At 52.5% G+C, this 17,288-nt stretch overlaps 1 protein-coding gene across 3 annotated transcripts; it reads left to right on the forward strand.

Annotated features, from left to right (window-relative positions):
* Positions 1 to 2,154: 2,154 nt before the first annotated feature.
* C4H20orf96 (chromosome 4 C20orf96 homolog) lies at positions 2,155 to 16,940 on the forward strand. 3 transcript variants are annotated; one of them, XM_028887474.1, is made up of 11 exons: positions 2,593 to 2,684; positions 2,855 to 2,903; positions 3,444 to 3,531; positions 6,621 to 6,733; positions 10,592 to 10,750; positions 12,714 to 12,813; positions 13,842 to 13,999; positions 14,079 to 14,180; positions 14,303 to 14,389; positions 14,977 to 15,095; positions 16,696 to 16,935. In XM_028887474.1, the coding sequence occupies exons 1-11, from the start codon at positions 2,674 to 2,676 to the stop codon at positions 16,754 to 16,756; spliced, it is 1,047 nt and encodes a 348-aa protein (XP_028743307.1). In that variant the 5' UTR covers positions 2,593 to 2,673; the 3' UTR covers positions 16,757 to 16,935. The 3 variants fall into 3 exon arrangements, with proteins under 3 accessions (XP_028743306.1, XP_028743307.1, XP_037061193.1); XM_028887473.2 differs by lacking the exon at positions 14,977 to 15,095 and having other exon boundaries at positions 2,155 to 2,684; positions 16,696 to 16,940; XM_037205298.1 differs by lacking the exons at positions 2,593 to 2,684; positions 2,855 to 2,903; positions 3,444 to 3,531; positions 6,621 to 6,733 and adding an exon at positions 9,003 to 9,163 and having other exon boundaries at positions 10,589 to 10,750.
* Positions 16,941 to 17,288: the final 348 nt, after the last annotated feature.

Here is a 17,288-nt window from a genome sequence, read left to right on the forward strand (position 1 = left end):
CTGAGACATCCAGCCCCATGGACTCAGCAACTTCTGGGTTCTTAGACTTTCCGTTCATAGCCAGCCATTATTGCATTGTTGGATTAGTTGGACCATAACCTGTCAATCATTCTAATAAGTTCCCATACTACATATTCTATAAGTTCTGCTACTCTAGAGAACCCTAATACAGTTCTCTTAAGTGTGTGTAGAGAGAACTGAAGTAGGGCGAAGGTGGAAGATGGTACTGTAGTTTAGGGTCGTGAGTGCATACGGATGTAAGTGTATGGTTGGAGTGTTAAAATGATCCAGTTTTAGATGTCTTTTGAAGGTACCGAAGATAGGATTTCTTGATCCCCCCCCCTTTGAGACAGGGTGTCAGGTAGTTCATTTCAGGCTGGCTTCAAATTCTATGTAGGCAAAGATGTCCTTGAACTATGAATTCTGCCTTTTCATCCTGTGTGTTGAGATTATAGATGTGGGCCACCATTCTGGGTTTTGCTGGTGGGTTTGCTGTGGGATAAGTGAAGTTGATTACTTTTATTGTTCTACTATTAAATAAAACTTGGGAGTCAGATTTTGGGGTAAAAATCTGATAGATCCACAGAGTGATGGAGAAATGATCAGCTGACCCTGCCTCTCCATGCTTCCCAGATCAAAAAGGTCCTTGAATCTTTCTAAGTCCCTCCCTATTCCTTCCTGTGTTTCTTTATCCTAATCTGGGTCCACCAAAAACTCTATGGTTGATTCTGATCAGCTAATCCCTAACTCCACCCCCTGGTTCAAGGTCAACTTTATTGGCAGTCTTGGAGTGTCAGAGTGTGGTCAAAATATCCCACAACAGATAAGAGCAAAGTCAAGGATACCTTCAAGAGAGAAGACGCAGAGTTCAGGGAAAATGTTTTTGTGGACAGCACAGGTTACAGATGGCCTTTAGACACCCAAGCTGCGACATTAACTGGGCAGTTGGATGCATGCAGCTGGAATTCAGTGGGGAGGGCTGGGCTGGAGAGAAGGCCATGAGACTGAAGGTTAACCTTGACTGTAAGCTTGATGGGATTTAGAATTACCATGGAAACAGCCTTCTGTGAGGGATTTCCTGCATTAGGTTAATTGAAATGGGAAGACAACCCTAACTGTAGGTGACACCGTTCCATGGGCTGGGGGGCCCTGGGCTGAACAAAAAGGAAAAAGCCAGCGGAGGAATTGGCATCATCTCTTCCGGTCCTGCTGTAGGACCTGCTGCCCCACAATGCTGCCGTGACTTCCGTGCAGCAGGAAGACAAGTTAGAGAGAGAGCGGACAGAGAGAAGGTGAGGGCTGACCAGAACCTTGGGACACACTAATAATGGAAGACAGAAGAGGAAGAGCCAACAAGGAAGGCTGAAGAGGAAGCAGGCAGCTGTTCCAAAGAGTAGCTCCCTGGACTTTGACTTAAGTAAATGCTTCAAGGCAGGAGATGATTTGCTGTGTCCAGTGCTGGAAAAAGGCCCAGTAAGGTGAGGGCTGAGAAGTGGCTGAGGGATTTAGTAAAGGGGAGGTCGGGGGTGAGGTTGATAAGGGCAGTCTGAGGGGTGAGGTAGAGTGAAAGCCTTCCTGAAGTGGGGGCAAGCGGGGGGGGGGGGGGAACTGCAGGCAGACCTCTTGGAAGTGATACCAAACCGGGGGCGTGGACATCGGGGAAGTGGTCACTTTTTGCACAGAAGAAATGAAGATCTGTGGGCTATGCGAGTGAGAATGCTTCAAAGGAGAGGGGAGAAATATGGGCGAAAACCAGGAGGGCACTGAGACGTACAGAGAGAGCCTAGGTCAGCTGGGCACTGTGGCACTTGCCTTTAATCCAATACATGGGAGGCAGAGGCAGGAGGATCTCTGTTAGTTCCAGACCAGCCAAAGCTACACAGAAAAACCCTATCTTGAAAAAACGAAAACCCTCCCCGTTCCAAAAAAAAAAAAAAAAAAAAAAAGCCTCCCCTCCAACTCCTCCTCCCAACTTCATGTCCCCCTCCTCCTCTTTCTTCCTTTACAACCCACTGTTCAGTGCGTGCTGTCTGCATGGGTTGAGGCCATCTTCTGGAGCCCTAGCAGGGACCATCCCCCTAAAGAAAACAGACTCTGACTCCCCTAGCAGCCATCAACTGTCGATAACTCCTCTGCTAGGGGCTGGGGAATCGTGAGCTCCTCCCCATCCACGCTGGAAAGTGGACGGGCTTGATTTCGTGCTGGTCTCTGAGAAAATGGGAACATACGGGATTTGGAGCGGAAGTGTAGGAACTGGTCCCGGGTGGCGATTAATCCATAGATGCAGAAGACGTGTGTGTGTGTGTGTGTGTGTGTGTGTGTGTGTGTGTGTGTGTGTGTGTGTGTGTCGGGAGGAGGGGCGTCAGTGACCCGAACACGTCGTATTTCCTAGTCTCCACGCTATTCTTGATGAACTAGGAAAGCAAAGTCAAGGACGAGGACAAGGAAACATGAAAGTTTGATGACAGTGGAGGGAAAGACGTTTGAAACCCGGTTGGAAAGCGCAGCCGGCCGGGGCAGTTTTGCCTGGCGAGGTTAGTCTCCCTCCGCTCACCATAGTTGCGTTTCCTTGGAGACCAGACGTTAGCGAAAGCGCTAACAAGAGGTGGCAAGCTTCACCGGCTTCTGGAGACGGTCTGTGCCTGGAGGATCAGGATTCTTCTCTTTTCCCCAATGGCACTAAAGTGAGCAGAGAGCATGGCGGGGTGGCCGAGGACGCATGTGTGGGTTTCATCCCGCAGCCCTTGCCCCCCAGGCTCCCAGTCGCTGGTGTGCTTGGTAAAGCAGGGCTGCAGGATCCCTCCTTGGGCTGGGGATGATGGAAGTTTTCCAACCCACCCCCGACTCTTTCCAGACGCACCCACTCTAGGACTCACTTCCCAGGGCACAAGTTGCAAGTACTGGTGAGTCCGGGAAGGGTAGGGCGGACGGTGTGGGTGGAGGTCTCTGACCCTGTGTTCCACTTGCCCTCAACTCTCGAGCATGATAGACTCTGGGCCTGAACGTCAAGCCCAGCAGCCTCTGGACCTCACTTAATGCCACTCATCATCTGATCAGAACGTAGGGGTGAATCAAGCTGCTCACTCACTGATCTCATCGGCTGCTCCAGTTGCCAGAGAGTGGGTCTTTGGGTGTTTTCCATGATTTCTGTTTCCTCAGGTTCTTAGCACCTCATGTCTTTGTTGAGTTCTAGCTACCTGCTACAACAAAAGCAATGGTTAATACTCACAGAACCACTGCGGGCCTTGCGAACACTTCTCACAACTCACAACTCAAGGACTTAGGCTGTGTTAGTAGGTTCACTTTACAGATGGGAAAATCGAGGCTTAGAGCTCAGGTCACTTGCTCTAGGATTTAGGTAACCTGAAAAGGGCAAGCTGGAATTGAACTCACCGACCCTGGAACTGACTGCGTTATGTGTGGTACATTATGTTCCCTAACAGTGGTCAGAGAAGAACCTGAAGTCGAATACTCTGCCTCCCCTCCAACAAGCCAAAGGCCACAGCAAAAGCAAGATGAAGACTCCGCCAGGTGGGCAGGGATGCTTGGGAGCTAGTGTGGGTGTTGGGGACAAGCTAGGGTGGCTGCTATTGGCCCTTGACACTGTTCATATTACGTAGGCTAATGTGACAAATAGCCTTTAGGTATTGATATGGAAGTTCATTTCTTAGGAATGTATCTGTAGATGTGTGGGGAGGAGCTGGTCTGTTCCATACAGTGATTCAGGAATCTAGCCTCCTGTAGCCTCATAGATCTAACGTTTGGCATGCCCTCGAGGACCTCTGCTGGCAGAGAGGCAAGAGAGAGCAAGAACAAGGGACCAAGACCTGAAGTGACACATACCATTTATACTCCTTCCATGAGCTGTAACTCTCATCACATGACCATGTCTGGCTGCTTGGGAAGCTGGGAAATATCTGGCTGTATGTTCAGGAGGGGAACAAACAGTTTGGGAAATTAATAGACTCCACTACACCACTGTTAACCTTCCCAGGGAAATTCTGAGATCTTGGCACAGGAAAATGTGGGTTTGCATCTTGGCAATGCCATTTACTCACTTGGAAGAGTCTTTCATCTTTCTGAGCCTTAGTCATTTCAACCGCGAAAAAGGATTGTGTGGGCTAGGCATGGTGGTGCACACAGATAATCCCTCCAGCATTCAGGAGGCTGAGGCAGTAGATTATGAGTTCAAGGGTAGCCTGAACTATCAAGAGCAGCCCTTGCAGGGTGGTGGTTGCATGCACCTTTAATCCCAGTACTTGGGAGGCAGAGCCAGGTGGATCTCTGAGAGTTCGAGGCCAGTCTGGGTTACAGAGAGAATTCCAGGACAGGTGCCAAAGCTAAAAAAGAACCTTTGTGTTTTGTAGCTGTTTCCTCCTAATAGAAACACCCCCTACCTCCACCTCCATCCCATCCATGGAGGGAGAAGTAAAGTTACAGGGCTCAGGAAGTAAAGGAAAGTTACAGGGCTCAGGAAGTAAAGGAAAGTTACAGGGCTCAGGAACTTCCTTAAACAAGAGTTGCAAGGCCCCTCCTCTAGGATTTATGAATAGTTCCAGCTGCCCAGAGAGAGCTATGGCAGACCTGCTTGCACGCAGGGAGCTCCAGGAATGCAGTTTTCATGAGTTTTCACCCATGCTTGGGTGGACTTTGGGGGCTGCAGCTGCCTGTGAGCCATTTATGCCATCCGTGCCCCGGTAAGCCACCCTTAACTCATACTCCTTCAAGTAACCCCAGGAAACACTGGCTTCAGTAGGGCTATGTATATCTGTGTGAGGGCGTTGGATACCGTGGAACTGGAGCTACAGATAGTTGTAAGCTGCCATGTGGATGTGGGGAAATGAACCCAGGTCCTCTGGAATAGCCAGTGCTCTTAACTGATGAGCCATCTCTCCATCCCCCTTAGAAATTATTTTTATTTTATGTGTATTATTGTTTTGCATGCATGTATTTCCATACATCACTTGCAAAACACCAATGCACATAAATTTTTTAAAAAAATAATTTAAAATAATTTTTGAAAAAATTAAAGAGATGGTTTGGGGTGTAGCTCAGTGGTATTAGACCTCTGCGGCCACGCCCATCTTCCCACGAGGGCTGGTGATCTGAACTCAGGTCCTCACGCTGGCACAGCAACCACTTTACTCACATGCCTGTGATCCCAGCACTTGAGAGGCAGAGGCAGGAGGATTAGGAGAAAGCTATCGATGGGTATATATCTAGTCCAGGACCAGCCTGGGCTACATGGGACCCTGTCTCAAAAACCTAAAAAATAAATAAATAAATAAATCTGTAGTTAGTATATATGTAATAAGAGTAACTTATCATCTTAGCACTCAGTATTAACATTTTCCAGAATGAAGGATCTTGATCTGGTAAATACTTAGTATGGCTCTCAAGTGACCAGTTGCACATGGAGTAGGGTGACTGTGGCTGGAGACAAGCAGCCGAGTGGTAGTTATCCATGTTGGTACAGAATTCTCTGATAGAAAGCAGGGTTTCTTCCCCTACCCCATGCCTCCTCCCTCCTTCCCTTCCCCTGCAGCTCAAGCTGTCATCCTCCTGCCTCCACCTCCTGAGGCTGGAACCGCCATGCTCAGTCAATGTAGTACAGAGGATTCCAGAGGATTCAGGGCTTTGTGCGCTGGGCCAGCACTGCACCAACGGAGCTCTGTCCCCAGCAGGGGTCCTAAGCATCTGCCCTCTAAGAACCTTTGCTCCATCCGGCCGCTGCTCACAGGGTTGCAGAGAGGGCTGGTTGGAGTTCGGCATAGCTGCTGTGGACACTAGACATAAGAGTAACTAGCAGCAAGAATCCAGCTCTGTAGATGTGGCAGGTACTGTGTCACACAACTTAGGGCACAGCCACCTCTCTTCCCACCTTCACGACCCACCTACGAGGCAGGCATGGCTGTTCCCATCTTACAGGAGGACGGAGGGACCGGAAACCACGTGGTCTTCCAGGTGACGGGGCTGCTAGAAAGCCCCCACTGACCTTTCTACCAGCCAGGTGGGGAGAGCCGGGGTTTGGGTTTGTGGGACATGCTGTTCCCCACTTGCTGCCCTTTCTGAGTCGGGCTGGAAGAACACAGAGGGGGTAGGTTCTTATTTTATTTTATTGGTTTTTCTGAGACAGGGTCTCTCTCTGTAGTCCCGGCTGGCCTCTAACCCCTTGCCTTTGCCTCCCAAGTGTTAAAGGTGTGCGCCACCATGCCTGGTTGTGGTGGGGATGATGGTGGTGGTCTTGACTTTTAGTCTGGTTGACAGTGGGGTTGGCCTGGTTTACTTCAGTGTTTCCGTGAAGTTCACCTTCCAGAGAATAGGTTGAACCTTGAAGGGAAGCTGAAGCTTATAACCTCGGGGGAGGGGTCCCGTCGGCGAGGGTCCCGACCCTGGCCATCTCAGCTCTTGCTGGCCATCCTCCGTCATCTCCATGTCACTGCATTCTCCTGGGCTTGTCCCTCCCTATAACAAGGCCCAGGGCAGGGCCCGGAGCTTCATCCTTTGTTTGTGTCACACGCTAAATCTGTAAATGAGCGGGCCTGGGGCCCGGATGATGGCACTCTCTGGGACCTGGGCCCCTCATCCTCTCTCTACCCTTCCCCCTCTGTCCTCGGCAGTGAAGTCCCAGTCCTCTATAGACGTGGTGAGCTTATCAAAGAATGCACGAGGACCTCGAAGAAGGGAAGGAATGCACCATGGGAAGATGCAGGCCAAGGTCCGGCTGATGCGGGTAAGAGAGGCCGGGAGCAGGCGACAATGCGCGGCTCCACAGACCGAGGCAGCGCCGGCCAGTCCCCCTCCCCCCCCCCCCAGCAAGCCCATGGGCACACTTAACTAGTCTTATTTTGCAGATGGGGAAAGAAATGGCTTGTACCAGGTCACACAGCCAGAAAACAGTGTCATGGGGGCCAAAAACAGTTAAGATTGGGTTGTTGTGCTTAGACAGAAAGCATTAGACTAATTTCTAGTTCTCCGTATTAGAAATGTAATCAGTGGCCCGCCCGTCTTAGGGCTGGCAGTACACGGAGCTCTGCCCATTTGGGAGTGGTGCTTGTAAGGCTTCTTCTAAAGCCTTCACATCAGCTCATACCACTGTAGCTAATTCATTCTGTACCCACCCCCCAGGTCAGGTCTCACTGGGTAACCCAGACTGGTCTTGAACTCACACTCGGCCTCTAGAATGTAGGTGTGCTCTACCATGTCCACCCTTGTTATACATTGTTTTACGGTTTCTGTAATCACTTGGATCACCTTTTAAAGCTTTTTATTTTATTTATTTTTTATTTTTTTAAAGATTTATTTATTTATTATGTATACATTGTTCTGTCTATACATATCCCCACAGGCCAGAAGAGGGCACCAGATCTCATTACAGATGGTTGTGAGCCACCATGTGGTTGCTGGGAATTGAACTCAGGACCTTTGGAAGAGCAAGCAGTGCTCTTAACCTCTGAGCCATCTCTCCAGCCCTTTATTTATTTTTTTTTTAAGACTGGTCTCATGTAGCCTAGCTTGCCTTCACTCACCATGTAGTAGAGGGTGACCTCGAACATAGTGAGTTCCAGGCCAGTAAGGGTTAAACTGTGAGAGCCGTCTCGAAAATAAAAGTAAAAATATGTGTTTTTCTCTTCAGCCCTCATTTGGACAGATGGTTTCAGTGGGTCGATCATGTGTAGGAAGGTCTGTTTCTGATGTTCTCTCTGACCGGCCTATGGGGGAGGCTGTGTGTCTTTGTCTGGTACACACTGTGGACACGGACACTGTTGCAGCAAATGTGCCCCTCAGCAGTTCTTCGTGCTGTCTTTTGTAAGCGTTTATCCCTTCGGTCAGTCAGCAGGTCCTGCCTGGACACCTGCTGTGTACTGGGCCCTGTTCTGAGCTTGGAGATTCACCAGGGCCAGGCTCTGGCCTTGGGGAGACGAGTGATTATAAACACACATATAAAACGTGAAGGGATAAGCCAGAGGATATGGTAGCTCATGCCTGTAGTCCCAGCACTTGGGAGGCTGCGGCAGGAGGACCGCCCAGGCTGCCTCGTGAGTTCGAGGTCTGCCTGGACTACAGAATGAGAACCTGTCTCAAAAGACAAAGACAAAAAATGGCAGTAACCAGTGCAGCGATAATACAGTACGAGGGAAACAAGACTGAGGTTGGAGCTGAAGGGGCCCAGGAGAAAGTGTGTGTCCGAGGCCATCTTAGATAGGTGGGTCAGTGAGTGAAGAAGCCGTGGCAGCCATCTGGGGGAGGGATGTTTACAGCCTGTTGGAGAGGGTCTGGCGAAGCGCACCGTTTAGGCATTGCAGATTCACTGGGTGCAGGGTACAAATGCAGGCCCTGAACTTCACTTGAGAAACAGAATAATGAGTTAACCCCCCAGCACTCTCCCAAAGAAGAGACACCTCGTAATAGATCCAGTGTCTCTTGCAGAGCTCCAGACATTGTCCTTGAACTGGTGATAGCACTGTGGGAACACAGACACAGGCTGCCCTCCTGTGTGACCTGCTGCTGCTGGAAGGAGCCCAGCAAGATGATAAGGAAGGCCCTGGGGTGGGAGTCCTAGAAGCCTGGGAATGGAGACACAGCCACACGTTGGAATTGCAGGATTGCGTATTGAGGTCAAGGTCATGCAGGAGACACCACCATCCCACATTAGCTCTGTGGTTAGACAGATACATTTCTAGAGCAGAGGTCATAAAACCCCATTTCTCATAGTCACGGTGTGTGTGTGTGTGTGTGTGTGTGTGTGTGTGTGTGTGTGTATCAGTGTGTGTTCCCAGCTTTTCATTTCACCAGCAATTTGAGTTCTGTTCCGGGGACTTGAAAGTGGCTTTTTTAAAACGCGCACGCGCACACACACACACACACACACACACACACACACACACGACAAGGCATTTCTGACTTTTGGGGCCTGGGGATGTGGAAGCAAACAGTGGCTAGCAATGGCTAGCCGCCATTGACAGTAAGCTCTGCTGTGTGTGACTTTGGGAACGATGGAATCTGGACTTCTGTAAAGTGAGACTAATCAGTATTAGTTCATGTCTCCTAGGCTTGCTATGAGGTAATGTGAGTGCAGCACACAGCGGCCACAATGCACTGGCAATGGTGCTGTTCTCTGGTCCCGAATGCAGGAGCCGAGGGTCAGGGCAGATGGGGAAATGAGGGTGACCGTAAGGAACAGAGAAGAGAGTTCGCAGATGGGATGGAAACGCAGTGCAGGGCACTGGAGCCGAAGAAACCCGTTCCCGCTGCTGTTTGCTGTGCACACACGGAGCTTGCCCGAATTGCCTAGAGGCTGTGTTGGAGATTTGTATCTCATTTCTAAATGGTAGTTCTCTGAAGCAGCAATTAGTTATTAGCTGCTTAGAATGGCTACCAATGAGTTTTTTGAGGTTAATTAACTTGTCCAAGTTCCCCCAGATGGCAGCTGGCAGATCTGGGATGCCCAGTCCTACTCACACTGTGGGCAGCCTCTCCTAGCTACTTCTTTCCTTTTCTTTCTTCTCCTTTCTTTCTTTTCTTTTTTTAAAATTTATTTTGGTTTTTCAAGAAAGGGTTTCTTTGTGTAGCCCTAGCTGTCCTGGATCTCACTCTGTAGCCCAGGCTGGCCTCGAACTCACGGAGATCCACCTGCCTCTGCCTCCTGAGTGCTGGGATTAAAGGCGTGCGCCACCACCCCCTGGCCTTCTTTTCTTTTTGAGACAGGGTGTTTCTACATGCCTCACACTGGCCTGATTAGCAGGAAGTTGTCCTGCTTCAGCCTGTGCTGGTGTGACCAGCCTGTGCCACCATACATACACTGGGCTCCTTGCAGCACAGATCCCACTGGGTTCTTGAGGCCGGATGGTGGGAAGACAGACTGTGAGATGCCGGAGTCTGGCTTCCCAGTCTCGGCACCGTCAGTCCCGGGCCAGGTGACAGTGTCCGAGCCTCCACCTGTGAGCTGGAGGATGAACTGATTCCTGTGTCATCTGTAAAGCAGGTCACAGCACTTGGCTGCCCCAATGTCCAGCAGGCCAGCTGTTGTTATTAATATTGTTATTAACTACTAATAGTATCGATCTTCTGTACCACTGGATGTAACCTTGGGCAAATCACTTGCCCCTTCACACCCACTTTCTACAGGGGCATTGTGTGATAAGAAAACGTGGGTGTCCTCTCCTCCACCCTTCCCTGCTTCTGTCCAAACCTAGCCTGTTCATCTCTGCTGCCCTCTTACCTGACCGGGCCACCATTGTGTCCATTCTTTCTAGTTTTTATAGATCCAAAGAGGTCTTTAGTAATAGGGTGTAGCCTTATGCACAGATGTTTGTTAATTAGATGATGATGTGCCACCAACTGTAGGATGAATTCTCATTTCAGAGATGTGACAATGGTGTATGTGTGTGTCCCGCTTAGTGGGTGAAAGGGTAACAGTGTCTCCATTTCCAGGAGATGCAGGGGATGGGGAACCACCTGGCAGCATTTACTACAGGAGGCCTTGGGGCGGGAGGGTCCTCACCACCCCACCCCCCACCCCCACCCCCGTGTCCCGAGTGCAAGTTAGTCCTTGAGTACAGCGCTCCCCGCCCTTGCCCTACATCCACAGTCGATGCTTCGAAACCAGCGGACCTCACTCCAGGAGCTCTACAACCACGAGGGCTTCCTCAGCAAGCTCAACCAGGAGCTGATCCAGGCCATCCAGGACATGGAGGAGAACATGGCCGTGAACGTGCGCACAATGCTGCAGCAGCAGGGCATTCTCGGGGTGAGCTGCCTCCTCCCCGCGAGGCTAGCTTCCTTCCCGTGCAGGCGCGCCCTCTGCTGGTTACTCCTGACCCCCATCTGAGAAAATGCAGTGCCTCCCATCGACCCCCACTTACCAGCTGGGAGGCTAACCTTGTGTCTTGGAGGTTGGTGGAGTAGATCACAATAACACCCACCTCAAAAGGGAGGTCGTGGCTGTCACACCTGGCATTTGTGCAGTAGAAAGTATGTGGTGCAGCTACTACCACCACTGCCGGCTGGCCGGGCGTCCCCAGTGAGACACCAAATACTCTTTGTACACTCATACATACCTCACCACAGCCCAACAGGGTGGGCGTTATTCTTGTCCTCATTTTACAGATAAAGAAACAGAAAGCACAAGGCTAGGGGATTGGACTTGCTCCAGGTCATCCAGATAGCAAGAGACAGAGCCAGGATTTGAACCCAGGCAGTCTTACTCCAGGATCTGTGCCTTCCTTGACCCGGCTATCATTGTTTTTAGGGAGTCCAGTTGATTGAGTCCACTGACACCTTGCTGGGGAAGTAACTACAGTACTGTCTGGAGCCCACCCTGCTGTTAGGAAACTCAGTGGTGGCATGTGGGGTCTGTGGGTGGAGAGCGACTTGTGGGGAGCTGGAAAAGCCTTCTGGTGCTGGGGTGAGAGGGCAGGAAGGTCCCAGAAACCCAGAGTCTGGGCTAGAGAAGAGTCAGAGGGTGGATGAGTGCTTTCTCTGTGACTGTGGTTGGCCCAGAGCCGACCTGGAGTCTGTGAGATGCAGAACGAGGGTCAGACTCTGGGGGTGAATTAGTCCCGTAGGCTGCTGTAGGAAGGTGCTGGGGTGCAGTGCTTCTAGAGTAGTGGAGACTGCAAGGTCAAGGTCAAGGGGTCAGCAGGGCTGGCTTCTGTTGCAGATGGCCATCTTCTTACCATGTCCTCATGTGCCTTTTCTCTCTGTGTGGAGAGAGCGCTGCTGTCTTGTGGGGGGCATACCGGTCCTCTCTTATTTACTTCCCTAAGGGTCCGATCTCCAAAAGCAGTTACACCCAAGAGGCTTTGGTGGACACAGTCCCATTTCAACAGAGACCAAAGTCACGCAGTTCTTTAGCCCAAGCAAACTTCTTGCACCGCCCCACGCCCAACACCCTTGCATGTGAAAATCATTGGGGGGTGGTGTTCCTCAGGAGCTGTCCATCTTCTTTATTGAGACAGGCTCTGTCCCTGGAACCTGAGGTTTCATATTAGGCTAGGCTGGCTGGCTGGCATACCTCAGGGATCTGCCTGTCTCTGCACCCCTGTACCGGGATTATAAACCCACAGCATCACACCTGGCTTTTCACTGTGGGTACTGGGGATCGAAGCCGACTGGGCCATCCCTCTGGCCCCTTGGACCATCCTGGGTCCCCACCTTCGGGCCCTTGGGAACAGCCATCATGAGACGTCTTGCCCACAAGAAGCCTTCCCTCTACTGGGGTCCCCAGGCAGTTGCAGTTAGCATTGGGTATGTGCTGTACTGGAGGTGAGGAGACTTCGGGAGCCCCAAGGGGACCTCTGACTCAGACGTTGGAGCATCAGGAAGACTTCCTGGGGAAAGCCGTACTTGAGCTGAAGTTTGCCGAGGTGTGAACTGGTAGAGATTGGATGGAGGAGTGTTGCAGGCAGAGGAAACAGATGCCCACAGACATGGGGTGAGAGGCTGCAAAGGGGAGCAGGAGGAGCGACAGGCGCTGTGGACAGCAAGGTGTGAGTGAGGGGTCCGGGGAAAGACGAGTTTGCCCAGATCACGGAGGGTCTTTTCAGCCATGGCAAGGAGCCCATCGAGAAGTGGAGTGGGAGGTAACAGCTCTGTCTTCTGGGCCTGGGAGTGGGGTTGTGGAAGTGCTCTGTGACCGCGGGGCCCCCTGTGAGCTGGAGAGCCAGCAGAGGCTTGTCGTGGTCAGCTGAGCTCACTCACCCCTTGTGTAGAATGTCATCGACGTCTTGGAGTACTCAAACAAGAAGCGGGTGGAGCAGCTGAGGTCTGAGCTCCAGGAGTGGAAGGAGAAGGAAGAAAGCAAAACAAACAGTAAGGGGCGACCCCCACCCCCACTCCCGCTGCAGACCCCCCAGCCCCCCCTACTCGCTGCGCGCCCCACCCCCTCCCGCCTCATCCGGGAGCTCCTGGGGGAGGGCGGCTCCTTTGCTGCCTTCTAGGGAGAGCGCACTGCTGAGGTCTGGAGCCGATAGCTTACAAAGGAGGAAGAGCGCCCGGGCTGTGGCTGCACACTCACTGTAAACTCCTAGGATGCAGGGACTTGTCTCATCCTTTACCTGCCGAGGAGGAGACTGAAGCTGAGGGACAGGAAGGGCCTGCTGCAGGCCATGTGGCTAGGAGTTGGGATCCAGGCCTAGTCTGGCTAAGCTTCCTGTCAAGGTCCCTCTGGGAGGCAGTGACTGGGACCATTGGTCTGGATCTGTGATTTCCCCCCCCCACCCCCCCTCAGAGGCTGGATGCCCAGGAGATGTGCAGGCAGTGAGAGACACTGGGGATCCCCTCCATGGAGGAAGGCAGGATAAGACATTACCTTCCATTCATTTCTGTTTTTTTGAGGCAGGGTCTCACTCTGTAGCTCAGGCTGGCTTGGAACTTGCTTTGTAGCCCAGGCTTGCCTTGGATTCTCAGCAGTCCCACCTTAGCCCCTCTGGTGCTGGGGTTACAGGTGTTAGCCATCATGGCTAGACTTTGCCTTCATCCTGCCAAGGATCACGTCTTAGGCACCAATGTCACCCTGTCTCTCTGGCCGGGCTTCCTTGGGGGCATGTATCTGAGGATGCTGAGATCCAGTTAGGGATAGTCTCCCCCGGAAGGCCGCTTGGCAGTCAGCAGCGCTGGACTGGTCTAGGGATCTTTCACCTTTTCATTTCTCTTTTCTGGGGCCTGAGACCTTAGCAGCTTCCACCACCTCCTACCTCGTGTGGGCACATCTCAGCCCAGACCCCAGTGCACTGGCCAAGGACAGCTGGGTGCCCAGGGTCTCCTGGGAAGACCCAGACATCTGCCCATTTCTTTAACTGCCCCTCCCTTCCCCATGCTGTCTCCCCACCCCCCCCCAGGCTTGAAGCAGGAGGTGGATCAGCTAAATGCTGAAATCCTGAAGATCCACGAGGAGGTGAATTTTCTGAGCACCTACATGGATCACGAGTATCCCGTCAGGTCGGTCCAGATCGCCAATTATATACGCCAGGTGCAGCAGGCAAAGGACAGCCAGCAGGTAAAGGAGCCCCTGGCCCCCATACCTAGACTACATGGAACGCAGGAGTGGTGGGCAAACCCTCTCTGCCAACCCCCAGGATGAGCTGGACAGCCTTAGAGAGATGCGTGAAATGATCCTGGGGTGTTTTTCCAACATGATTGACAAGAAGAAGAAGAAAATCCTGAAGTCTCTGATGGTGGTGAGTAGCTAGGTGCCGTGGTGGGTCCTAGCTTCCCTGTGCCTCTGCCTCTGGTGTCCCCGTCGGTCACCTGTGTGCTCTTGCCTAGGGTATCCAGAGACAGGCTTCTCCTTTGTCCACAGAAAACCCAGAAACCCTATGAGGAGGTACTTGTGTTGAAGACCCTGGACAGCCAGCGCCTGCAGAGGTGCATGATCTGGTTCAGACAGGTGAGGGCACCAGGAAGGCCCTGTGAGGGCTGGGCCTTGGCTTACACAGACCTGGGCCTCAGGAGGGGCCCGGCTCTGGTGCCAGCCTTGTTCCTTGACTGTACCATTGTGATTCATCATCTCAAAGAGGACTCATGCTTGCCCGGACCTTGACCTTGCCTCACTGGCCACCACTTCATGTAGGCCATGACCCGGCAGCCTCGCCACGTGCCACCTGCTCTACACTAACCACTTCCCTTCACCCTTTGGCTCATGATCAGAGTCGGGGAGCGAGACCCCACCCTCTCTGGAGCGAGTCTTCAGCATCTTGGCGCCATCATCAACTTTCAACTCCAGGTCCCTGCCTCCACCAGTCCCTCTTTCCCACACTGTGCGTCCCACCCCTCTGTCCCCCGCCTCTGTTCTTCACTGCTCTGTCACCTCACTGGAAGGCCCATGCCTGTTCCTAAACAGGGAGGTTGCCTCTCTGGAATCCAGCACATCTTAGTGACAGTCTGTACCATCTCCCCAGACGCCCTCCTTCCGTGGTATTGTCCCTTGTCCCCAGGCTTGGACTTCACACTTCCTTCCTGTGTCTCTCCCCTCAGCTCATCGAGCAGCTGAAGGAAGAAATACCTGTATTAATTTCGGAGGTGGAGCAAATGTATGCAGGAGTCTGGGACCCCCGAGAGGTCGTTTTTAAGGATGTTCTGCTTCAGAGACCCAAGTATGTAGTCTCTGGCTGCCGCGCTGGGCTGAGCAGGCCGGTTCCTAGGGAAGGCAATCTGGGCAGGTGGTAAGAGCCTAGGCACGGAGGGAGGAGCCCTGGGTGTGCCTCCTCTCTGCCACTAGCCTAGACACAGTTTTCCCTGCCCATCTCTGGTGTAGCTGAGCCCGATGGTTAGTTCCAGGAAAGACACCGGGACAGAGGTGGAGGGACATCTTTTCTGCTTGGCAGGCTCCTGTGCCCCAAGAAGAGAATGTCTTCCCTTCCAAAATTAACCTTTGGCCTGCTTTCCCCAGGGTTCGATGCTACTGTAGGGCCAGATGGTAGAGTGGGACAGGCCAGACCTCTTCGTGATGCCACCACAGGACCTTGTGTGGTGGCAGAGCCTAGCTTTTGCAAATTATATAATTTCCCCCTTTGTCTCCCTGTTCCCTCCCAGGCCTTTCCTTGGGTCCTATTTTGAGACTTTGTATTTTGAGACTGAGTCTCGCTTTGTAGCTTAGGCTGGCTGCAAATATGATTCTCCTGCTTAAGCCTTCACAATGCTGGGGTTACCACGCGTTTAGAGAATTTTCGTCCGGGAGAGGGTGTTAAGCAACATCTGCCCCCTAAGGTTCCAACAACAAGCCAAAGTTTGATTCTATCAGAGTTCCTCCTGGGAAACCAGTGAGTTTATCAGCTTCCTCCCAGAGCCTAGGTCACGGGGTCACCACAGGAGTATGTGTGAGCTCAGAGCAGCTCCCTGGAAAGCCTGCTTCCAGAATGGGTGATGGCTCCCCCGGCTGTGTGAGTGGAGTCCTCTTAGACTTTTCTTTCTCAGTCTATAAATTCTAGCCTCTCCCTGAGACCCCGAGGCCACATGTCTGGTTGGGAGGCGTGGTTAGATGCTCAGCTGAGGGCTCCACGACCCTCCCGGGGGCCTTCTTCTGTGAGGGAATGCCGTCAGTTAACAGATAGAGCTGGGAAGATGGTGGCACCTTGGCTCAGAGGACAGTCCTCCGTCCCACACTATGGCTTGCTGTTCTTGCTGGTTGACTTTCCCTGTCCCCTGCTTTCCATCTTCCCTCCCCCTTCCCCTTCCCTTTTTCTTTGGAGTTTCTGTTGTTTCTGAAATGCCAGGGAGCCTTTGAATGAGAGTGACCCTTGAGGAACCACAGAGCCGAGAAGGGCACAAGACGTTAGGAGACACTGAGCTCTGAGCATGGAGCTGCTGAGAGCTAGCTCCATGAGCCTGGGAGCGCTTGTCCCAGGACAGTGAGTTGGGGCACTCAAGGAAGGACTCCTTGAGGATGTGACATTGACATGGGTTCCGGCTCCCTTCTGATCTTGGTCTTTTTAGGGGTACATCAGTCCTTGACAACTTTTCTTCCCACTTTTGACCTGTGTGTGTGTGCGTGCGTGCGCGCGCACACACACACACACACACACACCCTCCCCCTCCCCGCACACATGGTGCGTGTGCAGGTGGCTGCAGATTGAGTTTTGGGATCATGTCTCCCCAGTAGCCACTGGGGTTATAATGAAACTGGAGGTGCGTCCCCTCTGCCCCTAATCCTGGTGTCCCCGTTGACCTCTCACAGTCATTTCTGCTTCCTGCCAGGTGTACCCCAGACATGCCCGTGGAGCTCAACATTGCTGTGCAGGAGCCGCTCCCCTTCTAGATGGCACGCCTGGCACCTCTCCTCCCTGCTCTCTTCCGTCCCAGGGGTTTGGGCTGGTTTACTTGCAAGATGCTGTCTCCATTATGAGTCTGAGCCACAGCCCCTCCTCCACCCCGCTCCCCTGCTGCTCCGACCAGGCAGGACTTCCCAGTCTTTGCTGCCAATAAAGCTGGGCTTGCGTTTGCTTGGTGCTGTTGAATGGGGCCCCTCCTAGGGATCAGGGTTAGGCTGCTGTGCTGCTGGCATCTGGGAGGAGTGTTGGAGTGCTGCCTCCTCTGTCTCCATGGTTCCCTCCTGGGCCAGTTACAGGTGGGGCCAGGAGCAGTTGAGGCCAGTGCCAAGGCAGAAGAGAGACTCCTTGAAATTCATTCACTTGGGAGCTTCCTGGGTCCCCAGGGTTGATGGCCACCGCTCTTCTGGCCTAGCCCTGCTCCTCCCCGAAATCCATCGGACTGTAGCCCAGACTCAGGCTTGGTACAGAGCTGCACAGCAGTATACCACAGGCCCTCGGCTGTTGAGAACCAATCCCTCC

Source organism: Peromyscus leucopus, chromosome 4, assembly GCF_004664715.2.
Source record: "Peromyscus leucopus breed LL Stock chromosome 4, UCI_PerLeu_2.1, whole genome shotgun sequence".
NCBI classification, from domain to species: domain Eukaryota; kingdom Metazoa; phylum Chordata; class Mammalia; order Rodentia; family Cricetidae; genus Peromyscus; species Peromyscus leucopus.